At 43.3% G+C, this 22,558-nt stretch overlaps 2 protein-coding genes across 3 annotated transcripts; one reads left to right on the forward strand and one right to left on the reverse strand.

Moving 5' to 3' along the window:
* Window positions 1-1,549: 1,549 nt before the first annotated feature.
* Window positions 1,550-3,488, forward strand: TCEAL2 (transcription elongation factor A like 2). 2 transcript variants are annotated; one of them, XM_047764558.1, is made up of 3 exons: window positions 1,550-1,684; window positions 2,193-2,266; window positions 2,615-3,488. In XM_047764558.1, exon 3 carries the CDS (start codon window positions 2,642-2,644, stop codon window positions 3,320-3,322), a length of 681 nt encoding a protein of 226 aa, XP_047620514.1. In that variant the 5' UTR covers window positions 1,550-1,684; window positions 2,193-2,266; window positions 2,615-2,641; the 3' UTR covers window positions 3,323-3,488. The 2 variants fall into 2 exon arrangements, with proteins under 2 accessions (XP_047620514.1, XP_047620515.1); XM_047764559.1 differs by lacking the exon at window positions 1,550-1,684 and having other exon boundaries at window positions 2,250-2,266; window positions 2,620-3,488.
* A 14,769-nt stretch (window positions 3,489-18,257) lies between these two features.
* Window positions 18,258-19,967, reverse strand: TCEAL6 (transcription elongation factor A like 6). The gene is given in 4 exon segments (XM_053743480.1): window positions 18,258-18,302; window positions 18,304-18,852; window positions 19,224-19,293; window positions 19,849-19,967. Coding segments are annotated over 2 exon segments (552 nt in total). The 5' UTR covers window positions 18,826-18,852; window positions 19,224-19,293; window positions 19,849-19,967; the 3' UTR covers window positions 18,258-18,272.
* Window positions 19,968-22,558: the final 2,591 nt, after the last annotated feature.

Genomic DNA, 22,558 nt, shown 5'->3' on the forward strand with positions numbered 1-22,558 from the left:
TAATAATAATACATTTTTTGGAAGTTCATTCTCATGAAAGGACATATTTAGGCTTGTTATTAATGGCATTGTGGATTCAGTTATTAAATTCAATATTAAGGATAAAATTACTTGTTACGTCAAGTTAATGTGTTAATGAGAATACATATTTTGGTGGAACAAAACGTTGTAGGAAAATAAATGTTTTGTCTAATTAAGAAACATATGCATAAGAAATATAATTAGAGGAGTTCCCATTGTGGCTCTGTAGGTTAAGAACCTAACATAATGTCTGAGAGGATGTGGGTTCCATCCCTGGCCTTGCTTGGTGAGTTAAGGACTCTGTTGCTACAAGCTGTGGTGTAGGCTGTATATGCGGCTCCAATCCAATGTTGTTTGTGGCTGTGGCTAGGCCAGTAGCTGCAGCTCTGATTTGACTCCTAGCCTGGGAATTTCCATATATTACAGGTGCAGTCATAAAAAGAAAAAAAAAGAAATATAATTAGAAGTAGTTGTGTCACATACATAATAATTGTGTAAAAAGATGTGGTATTTTGCAAATCAAAATAGAAATAGTGGCATCCCATATTTATACACTCAGACACCTGTATACCCGTGTGTGTGTGTGTGTGTGTGTGTGTGTGTGTGTGTGACTACACTGTAGCAGCTACTGTACTGGGAGTTTTGTAGTCTTGGGTCAGGTGGTGGTTTCACAAATGTGAAAGAAAAAAAAAAGAAAGGGGAAGGAAGAGAAGGAAGAGGGGCAAACATGGGTTATGAGATGAATCTGTGCACCTGCGATCCACTTAAATTATTTTAAATCTTCCTTTTTTTTTCTTTTTTAAATTTTTAGCTGTCTGACACTCTCTAGATGACAACAGGTCAAATGCTGGAGTGCAAGTTTCCAGCGTGGAGAGAAGTGAACAGAGAAGGCAAGAAGGAAGTTGGTGAAATCAGTTTGGAGTACATGGATTTTGAGGTCTCTTGGGGACCCCAAGCAGTGGTGTCCAACAGACAGCTGGCAAAGGTCTGAGGCTCAGAGGAGGGAATAACGTGGATCTGTAGATTTGGGAATCATCTGTGTTTAGAGGGAAATGAACAGAGATCACCAAGGGAGAGAGAACAAACACGTGGGCTGAGAAGAAGGTGGCAGCGCAGCTTCCTGGTGGACACCACCACCAGGGCTGTGGAGTCAGACAGAGCTGGTCTTGAAAGTAAGCGGGCTATAGGTCTCGGTGTGGAATGTTCTTGTCAAAGTCAGGTACCTATCAGCTGTCACAACTGGCGATAATGGGCATCTCAGAGGGATGCTGAGCAAGAACCTGAGATGCTCCAAGTAAGGCACCTGCAGTCAGGAAGCCGCCCCCATCCTGGTCTGTGGGTAACTCCTCCAAGAGCCCATCCTACCACCCCTCGGTCACCAGCTGTCTGGTCCCCTGGAGATGGGGGTGAGGGGGCAGGGCATCCAAGCTTGGGTGACGCGGTGCTCACGTGACCGGCTGGGCGCCTATGTGGGCAGCAGCCCCCGCGCCCGCCTACCCTCCCTGCGGTGCAGTCCCACGCCATCCGCTCCGGTCGCCCGCGCAGAACCAGCTCCCCAAGCCGCCCGGGCGGCGGGCAAGGGGCGGGCGGGCAAGGGGCGAGCGGGCTTAGGCGAGCCCGAGGAGGCGCAGGCCTGGCCCGGGCCCCGCGGGTCAGTGTGAAGGTAGGCGATGCTGCTGGCCGCGGGCGGGGGTTGTGGCGGATGGGACTAGGATCCTGGAGCAGCGGTGAGGGTGGGGGAGAGGGGAAGGGGTCCGGAGATGGGTGAGTAGCGGCACGGGGCGTGGCGTGGCGTGGGAAGGTGGGACCGGAGGATCCAGCATTTAGCACCGCCGCCTCCTCGACTCCCCTCCTCTGTGCCCTCCATCAGTTTTCTGGCCTGAAATGGAGGGGGCGGGGGAGGAGTGTGACCCTGAAACGTAGGCAAATTCTGGAAATAACCCCTTTTTTTACCTTCTGTGCCCAGGAGGAAGGGGTGGGGACGGAGCAGGTTGCCTGCAGGTGAGGGAGACCCAGAGACCTTAACAGTTTTGAAAGCATCCTGGCCTGGTGTCTGAGGCCTGAAAGAAAGATGTGGCCACTGAGGTGCGAGGTCTTGGAAGGTAGAGTTGGAAATGTTGGAATAGCAGGGCTCACCAGCCATCCAGCCGTGGTCTCCTGTCTGTCTGCAGGTCTGTGAGGCTGTTGTTACCAGCACTGTGCTGGGCTACAAAAAAGGAGAGGAGCCTGTCCAGAATCCCCGCAGGTCAGTGAAGCACTGGACAGGGTCACAGTAGGGTGCAGAGGAGGACACCGCCTGGGCGGAATTGGGGACCCCGCTGTCCACTTCCCAAAACATCTTCACACACTCTGCCATGCTGAGCAAACGTTGGGGGAAAATGGCAGGGCCTGCAACAGAAATGATTGGCTCCTGTGTGTGGGAGGAATGGTGGGGTAAAGAGTGGGCAGAAGGCACACTAGGAGGGCTGGGCCAGGTCTGGGGATCCCAGAAAGGAGCAAGAAGCAACTCCTACCATCCCGACCTGCTGTCCACCCCCAGCCCTCAGTCTCCCTTGTCTCCTCTTTGTCTTCTCTTCCCCCTGCCCCACCCCAGGACAGGAGAAGGAGGGAACATCTCAACATGGAAAAACTCTGCAATGAAAATGAAGGAAAGCCTGAGAACCATGGAAAGATGGAAGAGGAAGAAGAGCCACTGGATGCGGGAAAGCCAGGAGTAGCTTGTGCCGTGGCAGACAAGGAAAAGTTAGAAAACAAGGGAAGGACAGATCACAGGGGAAAGCCAGAAGATGAGGAAGTTCTAAAGGATAAGGAAAAGCCAGAGAGTGAGGCAAAGCCCAAAGAAGGAAAGCCAGAGAGCCAGGGAAAGCCAGTGGGCGAGGGCAAACCAAAAGAAGGAAAAGCAGAGAGTGAGGCAAAGCCAGAGAGCCAGGGAAAGCCAGTGAGTGAGGGCAAGCCCAAAGAAGAAAAGCCAGCCAGCGAGCCAAGGGCTGCAGGAAAGCGCCCAGCTGGGGATGATATACCCAGGAAGGCCAAAAGAAAAACCAACAAGGGGCTGGCTCAGTGTCTCAAGGAATACAAGGAGGCCATACACGATATGCATTTGAGCAATGAGGAGATGATAAGAGAATTTGACGAGATGGCCAGAGTGGAGGATGAGGTGAAGAAAACCAGACAGAAACTGGGGGGGTTTATGTGGATGCAAAAAAGTTTACAGGACCCCTTCCACCCCAGGGGCCCAAGGGAACTCAGGGGTGGCTGCAGGGCCCCACAGAGGGGTTTTGAAGACATTCCTTTTGTGTAGTGCCCTGGCAGGTCTTTATTAGGCCTTGTGCTTTAAGGTTTTGCTGATACTTTGCTCGAGGTGTCACTCTTGTTATCAACAATGTTTTTACCCATAGGGGATTTTCCCCCATGTGCATTACAAAGACGTTATGATTTTTGGAAAAATAAAGCAGCTTATGATATCATCTACAGAATTGATCCACTTTTGTAAAAAAACCCAAATTTATATAGTGCATCTATGCACAGGAAAAATAGAAAATTTTGTTCACTAAATGGTTAACAATGATTTTTTTGAGCTGTGAGATTGTGGGTGACTTCTTTGTTTTATTTCTACTCATCTGTCTATTTTTTCCTAGAGAACATAGGTTATTTTCCTTATAAAGAAATACTGAAATATAAAAAAAGAAGCAATACATAGAAAGCAATACAAAGAACTGTTTACTAAGTTTAGGAAAGCAGTGGAGACATTCAAAATTCTTATCAGAACTTAAAATATTATGTAAAATTCACATTACTTGTGGACTTGTATCTGGAGGAATCAAATTAGCAGTTATGACAGATCCATTGTTGTAAAGGACAGTCTTGTCATCTGTGAAATGGGGTAGTAATTGCCTTACAGAATTGAGGAATGGATTAGATGAGGTACTGAGTATGAAAGCCGTGTTAGGCTGACTTCTACCTTTTCCCCTACACTAGCAGGACCAGGACCCCATCAGACACTGGGAGAAGGGTTGAGGTACATCTCACCAGTGCCCAGCAATAAGTCCAGGAAGCCAAAACGTGGGTAACACCTTCCACTGGGTATTGCCATGTCTGCTGGGCACTTATACCTCTTCTCATGAGTCCTGCATTCACTCACTCTTTTTTTCAGTGTCATTTACTGTTATTTTTCATATATTCCACTTAGCTGTATGACAGAAATTGACACAATGTGGTAAATCAACTGTACACTAATAAAAATAAAATTAAAAAAAAAAACAGTCCTGAACGCTCTTAAAGGCCCTCACTACTGCTGATGAACTGGTACCAAGGTGACAAAGCCCAGTTGATTTCCTTGGATTTCTCAATGAGCCCCAAACCTGCCCCACCCCATTTCACCTATGGAAGTGAGATTAAAGCCCTTTTCCTCACTTTATAGCTATACTTATCCAAGTTGTAACACCTCAGTGATGTTTCAGTCCCTAAGTGAAACAATCCTACAATCTTTTTTTTTTAATGGATACGCTTGCAACATAGGGTGGTTCCCAGCCAGAGGTTGAATCTTAGCTGCAGCTGTGACCTATGCTACAGCTGCAGCAACACCAGATCCTTTAACCCACTGTGTCAGGCCAGGGATCAAACCAGAAACTGGTGGTTCCACAGCAACCCAAGCCACTGCAGTCGAATTCTTAACCCACTGCACCACAGCAGGAACTCCTTTTTATTTTTTTAACACCAAAACAACCCTTTTTGTGTTTGTTGCTTTCCAAGTTTGTTTTTGTGTACAGCCGTCTTTCCACTAGATTCAGATATGCGAAGCTGGGATAAAATATGAGTGGCACATCCTGTGCTTTTCTCATCTGTCAGTGCCTTCTCTGCTTCATTCTTCTTTCCTTAGAGGAAATTATCTCCTAGGAGACTCCTGCCTGGTCCTTCATTACAAGGTTAGCACACCTACCCACACTTGTGGTAGCATTGCTACTCAAATGGTGGTCCATGGACTGGCTGCATCAGCATCACTGGGGAGAGAGAAATGTGGAATCTCAGGTCCCCATTTCCAAGCCTACTGAATAAGAATCTTCATTCAAATGAGATCTGCAGGTGATTCCTGTGCACTTTAAAGTTTGCAAAGCACTTGTTTATAAGGGGACTCTCTTTAGCCTCCCACTCCCACCATCGTGGGAAATATGTGCCTAGAAGGATAAATGCTCGTGTTGCATAAGATACACCCCACAGATTATTATGTAGGCCTGTGTTTGTAAAACTGCAGTTCCACATCCCTGACATTAGTAGAAATGGAAACAAACTAAATGAGTCAATCCCTGCAATTTTTTTTAATGAAGTAGAGTAGAATAGCACTGGTTAGAGCCAAACAGTAAATATCAAATTATATTGCAGGTAGATAGGGTGAGTATTGTTTCGTGAAATTTGTATTTCAGTTATGTATATACATGTGTTTGTACAGCCTGAATTGTGTTGAAAAATAAATTTCTGATTGTGGGCTAAATTTTTAAAAAATTGCAAAACAGTTTTGGGTTCTGCTTCTCAAAGCACAATTTGTCCTTTTCATTCTGGTACCTCTAATGCTTAGCACAGCGCTGATCAAGTAATAGGTTCTTAATAAATTTGCAAGTAATAATAGTTGAGTTAGGTGTTTGTACCCCAGATCATTCCTGGTTGAGATAAGTAACTGTGGAGTCTACTTCTCTAGCGGGATTAATTGCAGTTCCAAATGAAACATCATGTGGAAGCATTTGTACCACAAATTTAACCCTTAGTCATTTTATTAATGTATGCATGTTTTTAAATTTTGCAAACTTGCCACATGTTAGAATCACCAGAGGACTTTGTTGAAAATGTGAACTGACCCTCTCCCTCAGATCAACTGAGTGGAGTGCTAGAATCTCCATTTTTAACCAGCTTCCTAGGAGATTCTGATTCACACTAAAGGCTAATGTCCACTGACTTATATATTCATTATGATTGCTGTCATAGTAAGTGTAAATCACCATAAAGTGAAAAGAGCAATGGCTATTTTGTGTGTAGGGAGGGAGCTAAAGGCCTGTGTAAGGTATAAAAGTTTGGGAGGATGAATCCATAATGGCAAGGATTAATATATCCACTGAAGAGAATCTGAAAGTGTCTTTAGAGCAAATCATGACTATAAACAAAGGCAAATGGAAGACATCTCATAGTATTGTGTATTTTCTTCTCCATATACTATGATAACTATGACAGCTAAACAGTTCCGTTGCTAAAGAAGACTCATGGGACCTCAAATGTCAATGCTTGCAAATCTGTAGATGGGCACAGGAAAAAAAAAGGAATATGATACAGCAATAGCATTGAGAATATGCCTCACAGCCAAGAACTGTCTCATAGTCAGGGGCTAAAGTGTCTAGATATAAACCCCCATTCCTCTCTGTCTCTCTAAGAGCCCTGGCAATATGCACTTCTTCTTTTGGAAGAGGAACCACAGATGCATGCACAGAATACCTTAGAACTAGAGAGCACAAAATGGAGTCTCAGCCCACAATTCTCATACAGTGATGGTTATATAGGCTTATTTTTGCTATGTAGCTGACTTGAACAGCAGGGCTCTTAATGGGAGGTTCACCAAGATCAGGAGCAAATGATCAACCTTTTTGTTACCAATAAACAAAGCTGATAAGCTGGTACATACCACCCAAATTCCTTGGACCCATGGCTCTAAAACAACTCTTAGTATGTTTCATGCCCTTACCATGCAGTCAGTAACTCACAGGTGCACTTCTTACTTTAGTAGACCAGTTTAGGCAAATCCCAGTCCTGCTAGAATTAACCCTGTAAGAACAATATGTCTTTTTTTTTTTCGGGCCATACCCACTGCATATGAAAGTTCCCAGGCTAGGGGTCAATCAGAGCTACAGCTGCCAGCCTACACCACAACCACAGCAATGCCAGATCCGAGCCATGTCTGTGACCTATACCACAGCTCACAGCAACGCTGGATCCTTAACCCACTGAGCGAGGCCAGGGATCGAACCCGAAACCTCATGCTTCCTAGTCGGATTCGTTTCCGCTGTGCCACGACAGGAACTCCAACAAAATGCCTTTTACCCCGCTCCTTACGATGTAATAAAAGCTGAATAGGGGGACCCTTTCCCACTGCAGGCACAATTCCCAGTGAGTATTACTAACACGGCCATTGCTTATTTCCTAGAAATCTCTCCATCTTCCCAGGGTGAAGGAAGGATTCTTCTGCTCTATATCCTAGGGAATCTGACTTGTATTAACTACATCAAAGAGCTCTCTTGTTCTGTGGCAGTCAATGATGGACAATGTGGTCAGGAAATTTTCTTCTCAGCTTATTCCCTGTGTTATCACCAGATGCTGAGTCTCTCCTCCAAAGTTTCCTGAAGGAATAGAAACAGTATCTCCAGCTTTCAGTAACCTCTCTTTCCCTTTGTCCTTCAGACCTAGATAACCCTACCATTACTAGCCATGGAGTATTGTACTATCCCTTGTGGTTCTCTAGTACCCTTCTCACATCTTTACACATTGACCTTTAAAAAAAATGCCTCTCAAATTTTCTAAAAATGGATTCCCTGTTTCTTGTCATGCACATCTCAGATACAGTAATAGACACCAGAAGTTACCCCAGGAATTGAATTGTTAATTTAAGGAGGAAAAAAATTACCTCCTTACGATTGGGGTCAGGAGAATGGAGGCAGGTGTTAGGAGAGGTTGCCTGGTACACAGCACGTAGTAGTATCACACTTACTCAAATTGACACCCCTGGTGTCATGGAATGATGTAAGGTGGCATCTAAAGTTTGGGGAATCAAGCTGCTGTGTCATTTAAGCATTATGTTGAAAATAATTATCCAAGAGGTTATGGAGTTTCCCGTGTTCATTTGATGGTCCTAAAGAGTATACATAGGAAAAAATAAATTGAAAACTATGAAAATAGAACACACACGTAGGGCACCAGAAAGCTTACATGGCATGTTTGAAGAAGTTTTTCATCTTAGGGATGAGAAAAATGTTGAAGCCCAAGCTCAGGTCCTCATGGTGTCACTGAGTTCCACTGCCAATTAACTGCCCTAGCTGCTATGGATTTTACAACAAGGTAAGAACACTAGTAGGGAAGGAATGGAGCCCTGATATATGGGATGGGGGCATTTGTGCATACATGCTCTAAGACATTAAAAATGCATGGGTGAGAGGGTCATGAACATCCTTAAAGATTTCTGTGGGCCTGTGCTTTGTACGATGGAGATGGTGGTGAAGAATGCTACAGAGGTATTGAGTTACTACTCGATCTTAGTATGAATGAATGGATCCCAGGGTGGTGGAGGTCAGGTGACAGTGCTTAGTCATATGAAACAAGTTGAGTGCAACTACTACAATGAGCCCTGGGGACAAAATGGTAATTAGATGATTTTTGACCTACAGGGATCAGTGGTGATGAATAATCAGAGCACTCTTAAAAATGAAATAATTGAGCAGCCTATAGAATTCTACCTGACATGTTCAGGCAGAAAAAAATCTAGCGCTGCTAATTTCCCAATTCAAGTTGCTATAGTGGGGTTTTTCAACTTCTCACCTAACTGAGGGAAAGGCAAGTTACCTCTAAGTTAGGACCCTGCAGCCACTGGTGTGTACTATGAATCTTCCATAGTCTTTTCCAGCAGACACTTTTCAGGGTGACTGTGCACTAGGGCAATAAATATAAAAATCTTCTGGGAGTAATTAGCTAAAGGCTCTGAACTGGTGCTAATCTCTAGACTTAGGGGGAGAGAGAGGCAAAAAGACAATGCAGAAAAGATTGTGTGACTAATGGAATATGGTGGGAAAAAATTTAATGTATATGCAGTCGACCCTTGAACAACACAAGTTTGAACTGCTTGGGTCCACTTATATGTGGATTTTTTTCAATAAATATACAGAAATATACATGAATAACATTGTGTGTAAGACTTAATACTGATGTGAATTGCCTATTCTTATACAGGCAGAAGGTGAGTGATATAAAATTAATAACAGTTTTCTTACTGTTTTATAACTTCGCTTTCAAAGAATTACATAATCATATGGTATGCCTCTCTCTCTCTCCCCTTTCTCTCACTGTGTATCAGCCTATCATCATCACAGGTAAGTATTTTTCTTTAATGTAACAAAATTTCCAATGCTATATCATGAATGTGAGTGTGATATTATGTGCCATAAAAGTTTTATAATGATTTATTCATTACAGTATTGGCTAGGCTACCATGAAGCAGTGGTATCCATCACACTAGACAACCATAAAGCAACCATATTGCTGCTTCTTCATTACCAATGCACAAATCCTTATACCTATAAATAAATATGAATTTCTTTTTCACATGATCTTTAATTTTTAAAATAAATTTTATTGGAGTATAGTTGACTCACAAAGTTGTGTTAGTTTCAGGTGTACAGCAAAGTAAACAAGTTATACATATACATATATACATTCCTTTTTAGATTTTTCTCCCATATGGGTTATTACACACTATTGAGTAACTTTCCCTATGCTATACACTAGGTCCTTATTACCTATCTATTTTTTATATAGTAGTGTATACATGTAGTCCCAACCCCTAATTTATCCCTCCCCATGTTTCCCCTTTGGCAACCATAAATTTAAGTTTCAATGATCTTTTCATTTTTGATGTCTAGTGTTAGCAGTACATATAACAGCTACATTATTTTGTATCATATAAGACAGTATCGATGTAGGCATTGACAGACTATGTAAACAGATGAAGTAAATATACAGTGTCAATAAATACAGTACAGTGCTGTGCATGTATTTTCCTTATTCTTAATAACAGTTCCTTTTCTTTAGCTTGCTTTATTGCAAGAGTACAGGATATAACACACAAAATATGTGTTAATCTACTGTTTATGTAATTGGTAAGGCTTCCAGTCATCACTAGGATGTTGGTAGTTAAGTTTAGGGGGAGGCCAAAAGGTATAACAGATTTTCAACTGTGTAAGGAGTCAGTACCACTAACCCCTGCATTGTTCAAGGGTCAAGTGATTAACCAAAGTCTCAGAAGAAGAAGAGAAAGAAAATTGTGATGAAACACTGCAAAGAAATAATGGAAGATTGATTTCTGGCATGGCAGCATGAGGAGCCCCACTGACTGTATCCTCAGTGAAAGTGGTAAAAAATATATTTTACAAAACAAAGTCAGTCATTAAATTCCTAATGGTGTTAAGGACAAAAATCACATGAAGAAACATCTGTTCAAGAAAATCTATAAAAATTCAGTAAGAAAGTTGAGTGCCTGTAATATTTGAACCAAGATTGCTTCCTCCCCACTTTCCAAGCTCCATTCCATACTGCTGTAGCCAAAACACAGGGTTCCCTCTCCCCCACATCCCAGCTGTGCCAAACACTGTCAGCTGATAAATTTGAGGTAATTTGTTACATAGTAATGGAAAACTAATCTAGATATTGGATTGAAAGTACCAAATACCCAATACTGCTTGGGAGCTGGGCAGTGGGTGAAGGCTGGGAGAATTTTGAGGACTATTATTGCTTGGAACCAACCATAAATAAAAACAGACACTTCACAGACCCTGCCAGTGCAAGTCCAGAAGGATGTAAAGAGCATGTTATTGGAAACTGAAGCAGTAAGATCCTCATACGCAGTAGCATTATGATTAGTGAAATTATCTCCTACAGTTCAGTGGAAAGCAGAACTTGTAAATGATAAACTTGGACATTTATTTATTTTTATTTTTTATTTTTTTATTTTTTTATTTTTTGTTTTTTTGCCATTTCTTGGGCCGCTGCTGCAGCATATAGAGGTTCCCAGGCTAGGGGTCGAATCGGAGCTGTAGCCGCTGGCCTACACCACAGCCACAGCAATGCAGGATCCGAGCCGCATCTGCAACCTACACCACAGCTCACGGCAACGCTGGAACCTTAACCCACTGAGCAAGGCCAGGGACCGAACCTGCAACCTCATGGTTCCTAGTCGGATTCGTTAACCACTGAGCCACGGCGGGAACTCCAAACTTGGACATTTAGGTGAGATTTTTTCCAAGCAAGATGATGAGGTGTGCCCTGGTTTCTTCCTACTATTTATATCAAAATGTGGCAAGAGAGAGACAAATTGATGGGATATCTGTTAAACACAAAGGAAATAGGACTTAATGATTTGGGAAGTTCTCATTCTATTCAAGTAGCAAAATACACTAAAATTAAGAGATACCTTAACGAAAAAGCTGACATAACAAAAAAGCTGAGGGTGTGGCTCGCATAACCTTTTGCTAAATCCTTCGAAAGTTTTTAAAAAGAGCACTCAGCCATAAAAGTTCATTTTTGAGAGATAAAAATTATGGCTTGCACATTCCACAAAACCCAACAGCCTCTAGGAAGCTTAAGGGATCTAGAGGTCAGACAAAGAAGTTAATTATTTGAAAGATGAGGATTTAATGTGCCACTACCAGCTTAGTGATGGAGGGTAATATGTGGCAATGAATATGCAAATCCTTTAGGAGGTGAGTGCATCCACACACATTTCCCACCTCAACAGGAGGCAAAGATAGAGAAAAATGATATCAGAAATAATTACATGTGTAGATTTTTTTTTGTCTTTTTAGGGGCACACCTGTGGCATATGGAAGTTCCCAGGGTGGGGGTCTAATCAGAGCTGCAGCTGCCAGCCTACACCACAGCCACAGCAACAGCAATGCCAGATCCAAGCCTTGTCTGCAACCTACACCACAGCTCACAGCAACTCGGATCCTTTAATCCACTGAGCAAGGCCAGGGATGGAACCAGCATCCTCATGGATACTAGTCAGATTCTTAACTCCCTGAGCCACGAGGGAAACTCCATACGTATAGATTTTGTCCAATGAAGTAAAACTCAGTGCAATTTATTCAAGATTAACAAGGTTCTTAAGAAAATTATATCAACAGAAATATCATCAGCTTGGAATGAAAGAGACAAAAGAGTACAAAATGAAAGAATATCAGAACCCCAAAATTCTTCTGGTGGAAAGCAGCCTGATAAAACTGCCTAACTGGAACCACATGCTACCTTTAATGAAAAAGGAAGGCTGAAGTAGAGGACAGAACCAAGAGCTCAGAATATAGAGCTAAGAGTCCAGAAGACAGAGCCACGAGCACAAAGGGTGAAGCTAAGAGCCATGGATTGTTATTCTCAGGCCTTGAGATCTTATCATGGAAGTCCAGCAGTTGTGGGCTAGTGACTTCTTTTTATCTTCCATTTTCCACATTTTTGTCTATAACTGTTATCTTGTGCCTATCCCATCATCATATGCTGTGGGCAGAAAATTTGTGTCTTTAATATCATAGGTCAACAGATGAGAGGAGTATCTTCAGGAATTTCACTTAATGGATTACACCCAAGATCCTCACCCACATCTGGTTTAGATAATTTAGATGATGAGATTTTGACTTTGGGGCTAATACTGTAATGTGATGTGATTCTTGGGAAGCTTGGGAGAGGGTGAATGTCTTTTGCATCTGGGAAGGGCATAAAACTTTGGGGACCAGAAGGCAAACTGTAATAGGCAGAATTTTAAGGTGACCTACCAAATTGCTAGTAGATGGTGTATACATATTTTCCTCCAGTTATTCCATCAAACACTAATTCATATATTTTTGTGAAGTCATCTTGCAGATGTAATTAGGATCAAAAATTAGTTGACCCTAATATAGGAAGATCATCTGGGTGGTCCTTACTTAATCATATCATCCCTTTAAGTAAGGGGTCTAGAAGCAGAGACAAAGAAGTCAGAGGTTAGAAGCATGAGAAAGAGTCAATGTGTTACAGCTTGCTTGAAGATGGAGTGAGCTTCATGATAAAGAATGCAAGTAGTCTCCACAAACGGAAAACAACCTAGCTGAGGACCAGCAAAAAAATGTACGGCTATAATCCTATAACTGAAAGGAAGTGAATTCAGGAAACAACCTAAATGAACTTGGAATAAGATTTTCCTCCCAGTTTCTAGATGAGAATTCTCTTTGGCTGACATCTTGATGTTAGCCTCGTGAGATCCTGAGCAGAAAACACAACCTTGCTGTGCCAGACTTTTTATCTACAGATATGTGAGCTAATAAATGAATATTTTGTTAAGCTGCTAAGTGTGGGGTAATTTGTTGTGCAATAATAAATTATTATATCTTGAGACATAGATATCTGTACCATCTGCACCCTTTATGAGTGGCCATCTACAAACCTATTCCTCATACTTCCTCATCATTAATTTTCCAATTTAATTCTCTCCAAGTCCTTGACCAATCTTTTAATCGTTGCACATGAGCTTGAGTAGCTCCATACCTACAGCCATGATGTGTTCATACAAAAGGGACCACACAAAATTCTACCCACTGGTATCATTTCTTTTTCCTACTGTTTTCTGAGTCATTCCTGAGTGGGGCTGTAGTGAAGCAGACATCCACTTGTACCTACTGTCAGCATACCAAGAAGATAGATTCATGAGCTGGACCACTGTTTATCTCTTTTTCTAATGGGTCATGAGGAACTCCCTATGAGACCGTATATGTCAGTTGAGAGAAAGACAGTGAAATAGTAGGAGTAAGTCTGTAATTTATTTGTGCCTTCTTGACTTACTCAGGCCGTCTTTTAAATCCATTTGCAGCTAATGGTGGGAAGCTGATTCTCATACCAAACTTCATTATTCATAGAGTAGATAAAAACAAGTTCAAAATGGGTATCCTATTTGCATAGAAAATGAAAACCTCATGGTCAGGTATTAAGTCTTTACCAAGGACTGGTAGCAAGTTAGGGTTGCCAAGAGAAGGGAACATGTTTTTTTTTTTTTCTCTAAAACAGTGAGGTATGTATTCTACTTCTACTGCTGGAGATTTCTAAGGCTTCACAGACTCTGTCTAGCAGGAATACAATAAAATTGAGTCTGCAGAGTAATGAAGCTGAAGTGTCAGAGAAACTTGCACTAGAGCCTGGACCTACTGTAGATTTTTTTCTTGCTCTGGGTATCACTCAAAACTAGAAACTGTACAACCACTATGGAAAACAGTATGGAAGTACCTCAGAAAACGAAATATAGATCTACCATATGACCCAGCAATCCCACTCTTGGGCATATATCTGGACAAAACTTTCCTTGAAAAAGACACATGCACCTGTATGTTCATTGCAGCACTATTCACAATAGCCAAGACGTGGAAACAACTTAAATGTCCATCAACAGATGAATGGATTAAGAAGAGGTGGTATATATACACAATGGAACACTACTCAGCTATAAAAATAACAAAATAATGCCATTTGCAGCAACATGGATGAAACTAGAGACTCTCAGACTAAGCGAAGTACGTTAGAAAGAGAAAGACAAATACCATATGATACCACTTATATCTGGAATCTAATATATGGCACAAATGAACCTTTCCACAGAAGAGAAACTCATGGATTGGAGAACAGACGTGGTTGCCAAGAGGGAGGTCGAGGGAGTGGGGTGGACTGTGAATCTGGAGTTAATAAATGTAAACTATTGACTTTGGAGTAGATAAGCAATGAGATTCTATTGTATAGCACTGGGAACCATATCTAGTCACTTATGATGGAGCATGATGGAGGATGAGAAAGAGAATGTATATGTGTATGTGTGACTGGGTCACCTTGCTGTATAGTAGAAAAGAGACAGAACACTGTAAACCAGCTATAATGAAAGAATAAAATCATTTTAAAAAACTGGAAGCCATATGGAGTCCAGACACAAGACCAATATGATATATGTTGTCTCTAAAACCTGAGGTCTTGATTCCCCTGGGACTAAGTGGAGAAAGAAAATCTGCAGGTAGCTCGGCTGCTATCTCTCCAGGGAAGCCCCTCACGCCTGGCCTCCCACCCTGGCAGGCATGCTTCTGTTCTTTTGTGAGGCGTGCTCCTGTGGCATACACAGAGCCCTCCACAGAGCCCCTTTACAGTAAGGATTCCACAATTGTTAAGTTTCACTTTACAGAGACTGTCTTCCCTTGGTTAAGAAATTCTACTCTCTCCAGCCCAGGAGCTCTCCTTGGTGCTGCTGAGTGTGTCTATCTTTTACTAATGAAAGCTCTCACTGTGAATTGCAGTAGGTCCTATCTAGCCTTGAAGCCCATAGTTACTGGATCCTTTTGGAATTTTAAGTAAACCTTGTTAGACAATTGTATTTGCCCACAGTTATTTATGTAGGCAGGGGCTAAACTTGGAGAAAAACTCAAGTTCCTGAATTAGTCATTATTATTTATACTTTTAGTAAGAACCTACTATTTGTTAGGTACTGCACTGGGCACTAGGGATACAAGTGTGAAAGGGACTGGATATGCTTTGCAATGCAAAGAGTTCAGTGCAGTTTCTCAATTTTTAAAAAACTATAGCATACAGTCAGAAATATATTTTTTAAAATCATAACTCATGGTACATACACATACACACATACCAAATTCCACAAAATAATACTCTAACTACCTTCAATTTGATTTTTTTTAATGGCTATACCTGCAGCATATGGAAGTTTCTGGGCCAGGGATTGAATCCAAGCAGCAACTGTGACCTACACTGCTGCTGTGGCAATGCCAGATCCTTTAACCCATTGCACAAGACTAGGGATCAAACCTGCACCTCTGTAGTGACACAAGCCACTGCGGTTGGATTCTTAACCCATAGCGCCACAGTGGGAACTCCAGCAATTTGGTATTTTATATTTGAATCTCTTCAACTCTAACTTATTTCATTAAAAATTGCAAGTCTTGGAGTTTCTGTTGTGGCTCAGCGGAAACGAATCCAACATCCATGAGGATGTAGGTTCTATCCCTGGCCTTGCTCAGTGGGTTAAGGATCTGGCGTTGCCATGAGCTGTGGTGTAGATTGCAGACATGGCTCAGATCTGACGTGGCTGTGGCTGTGGTGTAGGTCAGCAGCTACAGCTCCAATTTGACCCCTAGGCTGGGAACCTCCATATGCCACAGGCGCGGCTCTAAACAGACCAAAAAAATTGCAAGTCTTGACCCTAGTGAATTAATTTTAAGACCTACTAATGCATGAGGAGAGGGTATCTGCAGTTTGACAAACAAATATGGGTCTGTTTAATAATCTATGATGTGTATGTTATATAGGGCATATACTTATCATTTTTGGCACATCATGTGAAGGTGGGAATGAGGGGCCTGGAAAGAGTCTCCCTCCAACCCTGTGCTTCTCAAACGTCAATGTGCATAGGAATCATCTGGGGATCTTTTTAAAATGAATATTCCAATTCAGTAAGTCTGAGTAGGGCCTGGAATTCTGCATTTCTAATTAACTCGCAGGTAATGCTGATATAGCTGGTCCGTGGACCACATATTCACTAATAAGGATCTAAAAATCAAATATGTTGATGGGTCTTCTGAACTGCTAAAGCAGGGCCTAAGAGTTTCCTGGGAGAAAATTCAACCTTGGAAGGAGTCTGCAGATGAGATATTCACCTGTGAGAATAGCACTGCCTCTATCATGCAGATATCCGCCCCCTCCCCACCCCCACACCCCGTCTAATCTGCAATATCTGAATTTGGTAAGAAGGATATTTATGTATGCAAAACCACATAAACCAACAAAATACACATAAATGATTATTTTTTCTTAAAAAATCTGGAAGGGGAGTTCCTGTCATGGCTCAGTGGTTAAGGAATCCGACTAGGAACCATGGGGTTTCAGGTTCAGTCCCTGGCCTTGCTCAGTGGGTTAAAGATCTGGCGTTGCTGTGAGCTGTGGTGTAGGTTGCAGACCCGTTTCGGATCTCGCGTTGCAGTCACTCTGGTGTAGGCTCTGATTGGACGCCTAGGCTGGGAATCTCCATATGCTGTAGGTGCCGCCCTAGAAAAGACAAAAAGACAAAAAAAAATCTGAACCGTGTTAGAGTCTCAAGTAGCACTAAGGGGATACTTACAGATAACTAGGTAACCGTAATTCTAAAGTGAAGAGAGGGCTTTATCCACACTTCTGAAGAGGTCAAGGTTAAATGGGCACTGGCCTTAGAGAAATTGATAGGGCTCTTGGCACCTTATGGCCTTCAGCTCATTACACAATATCAGTAATGAGTACAAGACCCAGGAGAAGGGACACAGCACCCAGCAGACATGGCATTATCCAGGAGAGAGTGGCATCTATCTCTTAGCTACCTGGACTTATTCCTGAGCACTGGTGAGACCTTCCTCAGTTATTCTCTCAGTGTCTGATTCCATCCATATACTTGCTACTGCATAAAAGTGGTATGGGAGCCATCCCTCCCCCAAGTATATGGTGGGTACTGAGTCACAACACAGCGAATATTCTCAGCAAGTACTTCATTTAATCCACTTGGCAGTCCCATGAGGCAAGTATTATCCCTATTTTACAGATAACAACACTGACCTTTATAGCAGTATGTCTGTTCTAACTGCCAAGTTGATTTCCCTAGCTCTGAGTACCAGAGTTAATGTGAGTTTTACCTATTATTGTACGTTCTGACAACAGAAATTTTAAGTGTCTTCATTGCTCTCATAAACTCACTGGGCAGTCCAATCACTTATCATGTATTGTTTTCTGGTCTTAGTTGTTTTTTTAATGACTAACATAATCCAAATATAAAAAAGTAGAAATGAATGATCAAAGAAAAGAAAGAAAAAGAATCACACATGGTGGGAGCCATAGGATGGTAAAGGACACAGTGGGAGCCATAGGATGGTATCAATACCCACTGATGTAGTTACAACTAGGGGAAGACATGGGGATGGGTACCACAGAGGAATGGCATGGAGGAACCATCAAGTGATTGGACTCATTTTTGAGTGAAGGTCAGACCTATTTTTGGCTACCATGCAGGGAAAAACCATCACCTCCTTTTTAGTGCACACATTTTCAGAGTTTTCTCTTTGCACAAATGGATTATGCAAGTATTTATACTTTCACAAAAATGGCAGATACTAATATTTTCAGTTATGAAAACCATTTTTCTTTATTGTTATTTTACAGTGTACCATGAACATCTCTTTCATGCACACGGGTGAAAAACCCCTACTGAAACACAGACAGCACTGTAGTTGGACCGAAAGGCTGCTGGTAACAAGTGACACCTAAAGCAAAGTATCAGCTTACAGTTAAAGCACACAGCCTGGCAAATGCCTGCCAGGGAAAGCAGGGTCAGTGACATTCTCATCAGAGAATCAGAATTGAAGGCCAAAGGCATTAAAGATAGGGGATATCATGTAAGCCCCTTTGGCTCCTACCTCCACCCCTCATTCCCCTGACACCCCGTTGCCCCCTTGGGGTGAATGGATCCTGTACATCTCTTTGCATCCAATGAAAACCACCCATTTTCTGTCTTTTCCTTAGCTCTTCCTGAGCCCTGGACAGGTCTCCACCTTCTCTCATCATCTCCTCACTGCCCAAATGCCTTTCCTGTAAGTCCTCCTCATAGTCCTTGGGGGAATCCTCTGTCACCCTGTCTGTTTTCCTTTTGGCTTTCCGGGGTACGTAATCTTCAGCAGGGCGCTTTTCGGCAGCCCGTGGCTCACTCTCTGGCTTTGCCTGGGACTCCATCGTGCCCTCGCCCGGTGGTTTTCCCTCATCTGCGGACTTGCCCTGCTTCTCTTGCTTCCCCTCGTCTTCTGGTTTCCCCTCATCTTCTGGTTGCCCCTCGTTCTGGAGCTTTCCCTCATGTGCTGACTTCCCCTCCACTTCTGGTTTTTCTTCCTCATCCGACTTTCCTTCATTGTCAGGCTCTACTTCATCCTCTGGCTTTCCCTCACTTTCCGGCTTTCCTTCATTTTCCTTGCAGAGTTTTTCCATGTTGAGATTTTCCCTCCTTTTCTTGTCCTGGGGGATGGAGGTGGGGGAGAGGAGGCAAAGAGGAGACAAGGGAGACTGAGGGCTTTGGGGTGAAATGCAGGTCTGGATAGTACTGGCATCTCATCCTTGGGAGGATCCCCTTGACCTGGCCTGACCCTCCTGGTGTGCCTTCTGCCCACCCTTTACTCCACCATTCCTCCTGCCCATGAGAGCCAGCCATTTACCTGGTAGGCCCTGCAACCTTCTGTACTATCCTTCGACATGGTGGGGAGTGTATATATTACATGTGCTGGGGGATGAGCTGTGGGGCCCTCAAATTCTGCCCAAGCTGTGCCCTCCACCTGCCCCCCCACCCCCGGCCCCGGCCCTTTCCAGTGCCCCTCCTCCCTTTAACAGACCTGCAGGGATTCTGGACAGGTTCCTCCTCCTTTTCTGGCCTTGCAGAGTGCTGGGAACAGACACGCAGACCTGCAGACAGAAAGGAGACACGGAGAGAGGCTGCGTGGTCAGAGGACTGAGGTCCGTTTCCTGAATCTGGGGCCTCTTCAACCAACCGTTCCCCCTTATCTCCCCTGACCCCACACCTCAGTCGCCACATCTTTTTTTCAGGTGTCAGACACCAAGCCAGGATGCTTTCAAAACTATTAGGGTCTCTGGGTCCCCCTCCCCTGCAGGCAACCCGTCCCACCTCTACCTCTTTTCTCAGAGGTTAGTAGTTCCTTCTGGGCAGAGGGTAAAAAGGGGTTATTTCCAGAATTTGCCTACGAGGGTCACACCCCTCCCCCGCCCCCTCCATTTCAGGCCAGAAAACTGATGGAGGGCGCAGAGGAGGGGCGTCGAGGAGGCAGCGGGCCAATTGCGGGATCCTTCCACCCCTCCTGCCCACGCCACGCCCCGTGCCCCTCCTCACCCATCTCTGGACCCCTTCCCCTCTCCCCCACCCTCACCGCTGCTCCAGGATCCTAGTCCCATTCGCCTCCACCCCCGCCCGGGGCTGCCAGCAGCTCCCACCTTCACACTGACCTGCGGGGCCCGGGCCAGGCCTGCGCCTCTTGGGACTCGCCTAAGCCCGCTCGCCCCTTGCCCGCCGCCCGGGCGGCTCAGGGAGCTGGTTCTGCGCGGGCGACGCAAGCGGACGGCGCTGGGACCCGACCGCAGGACAGGCAGGCGGTGTGGGGGCTGCTGCCCACGTAGGCCGGTCATGTGAGCACCGCGTCACCAGAGCTCGGATGCCCCCCGCCCCGCCCCCTCAGCCCCATTCCCAGGGGACCGCACTGCTGAGGACGGAGGAGGGGCTGGACAGGAGGTTGGAGAAAGAGAAGTTACAGACAGTACAGGAGAGAGGAAGCTTCCTGACTGGAGGTGCTTTTACTTAGCGCATCTCAGGTTCTTGCTCAGCATCCCTCTGAGATGCCCATTATCGCCAGTTGTGACAGCTGATAAAAGGGATAGGCACCTGAGTTTGACAAGAGTGTTCCACACCGAGCCCCATAGCCCGCTTGCTTTCAAGATCAGCTCTGCCTGACTCCACAGCCTGGTGGTGGTGCCCACCAGGAAGCTGCGCTGCTACCTTCAGTAGCGGTATCTGGGCCTCCTCTCTCCTCAGCCTTCGTCTTTGTTCTCTCTCCCTGGGTGATCTCTGTTCATTTCCCTCTAAACACAGATGATTCCCAAATCTACAGATCCACGTTATTCCCTCCTCTGAGCCTCAGACCTTTGCCAGCTGTCTGTTGGACACCACTGCCTGAGGTTCCCCAAGAGACCTCAAAATCAATGTACCCCAAACTGACTTCACCAACTCCCTTCTTGCCTTCTCTGTTCACTTCTCTCCACGCTGGAAACTTGCACTCCAACATCTGACCTGTTCTCATCTAGAGTGTCAGACAGCTAAAAAGCTAAAAAAGAGAAAGAAAGAAAAAAAAAGGAAGGGTTAAAACATTTTTATAAGTGGACTGCAGATGCACAGATTCATGAAAGTCCTTGGTTCACAGCGCACTCTTATTATTGACCCCTGCTTGTCCCTCTTACCTTTCTTTCTACCTCCCCCCTTCCTTTTCCTCTTTCATACTTGTGAACCCATGATCCAACTCAAAAACTAGAAAATTGACAATATTATAGTTGCTACAGTATAATTCCACATATTTGGATTTGATGATATTCTATATTTTGCCTTGGTTTGGATCTCTTTAAATTCATTCCCATTGTAGTTAATGAAATTCTTAGATGCACAGATTAATGTCATTCTTCTAATATGCATAATTTTAATTCATTCATTGTTTTATTTCAAAAATTCTTTCTACCCCTTTCTATCTCTCTTCTCCTTCTGGGATGCCCGTCATTAATATATTAGTATGCTTGGTAGTATCTCGTGGATCTCTTATGTTTTGTTCATTTGTCTTCATTCTTTTCACTTTCTACTGCTCAGACTGAATAATCTCAAAATACCTGTCTTCAAGTTAACTGATTCTTTCTTCTGCCTACTCAAACATGCTGTTGAAACCCTCTGGTGAGCTTTTCATTGTGGTTACTGTACTTTCCAGCTCCAGAATTTAGTTTATTTTCATAATTTCATTCTCTTTATATTCTTTCTACTGATATTCTATATTTCCTGAAGCATTATTCTCCTAAATTCCTTTCGTCCTTCGTCCACAGTTTCCTTTAGCTCTTTGAGTATACTTAAAGCAATTCACCTAAAATTTTTATTTTGTTGGTCCAATACATGAAATTTCTCAGTTTCTAAGAATTAATTTTTATTTTCTGTGAATGGATCATACATTCTTGTTTCATCATATACCTCATAGTTTGTGTTGGAATGTGAGTGTTCTGAATATTAGAAAGTGTCAAATCTAGAAACCAGATTCTCTCACTTAATAGGATTTATTTTGGCTCTCTGTTGTGGATTATTATTTCCCTCTTTAGGGACTTTTATAAATATTTTTGTAAATTCTGCATTTTGGGTAATATTTGGCCACTGAAGTCTGTGTTTCATTAGCTCAGTGGTGTTAGAACATGGTTACTTTTAATGCCTAGAGCCAATAAAAGGGAAAAAAATCCCATTTTCCAAGTCTTTACAGATGAGCTCTGAGCCGGAGCACTTTTTAAATGCTTTAATTTCTGCTTGTGCAGAGCCTGAAAGCCAGCCCCAGGTGAATGCTTGGGGTCTTCTCTGGTCTTTTTTGAGTATGTGTTCAACCTTGGGCATGTACATAAACTTCTTGATTCCTCAGCATATGTGTTTAAAAGTGCTTGTTTCCCCATGTATCTCTTTTCCCTAACTGTCCTTCCTAGGCTTCTCAGTCTGTCTATTGCTTATCCTAAATGTTGTTCCTTGCTCTAGGCTGCTGTGGCCAATATCTATAATGTTAAATGCTTTTAGTAAAAGCCACTCAGAAAGCTACTCTTCCAGTTCCAGTCCCATGAATACTCTCAGTCTGCTGTGCAAGGAGAAATATTTATGCTGGTCCTTGAGGCAACCACCATACAGACCAAGATCCACAACCACAATTCTATGAGAATAGGATCCAAATTTCTCTTTCTAGCAGTAACAGTCTTAACTAGGTTAAAGGGCTATCATCCACAAACTTTTGCCAATCTGGGCAGTGGGAGATGGTAGACAGGCAATTTAAAATTTATTACCACAGTGCAGGAGCTTCTTTCTTCACCAAATTTTCCCCAGTTGTAATTTTTTGACTAGATTCCAGAGTCTGCAAAAGTTGATTTTGATAAATTTTTT

The sequence above is a fragment of the Phacochoerus africanus genome, chromosome X, assembly GCF_016906955.1.
Source record: "Phacochoerus africanus isolate WHEZ1 chromosome X, ROS_Pafr_v1, whole genome shotgun sequence".
Lineage (NCBI taxonomy): Eukaryota > Metazoa > Chordata > Mammalia > Artiodactyla > Suidae > Phacochoerus > Phacochoerus africanus.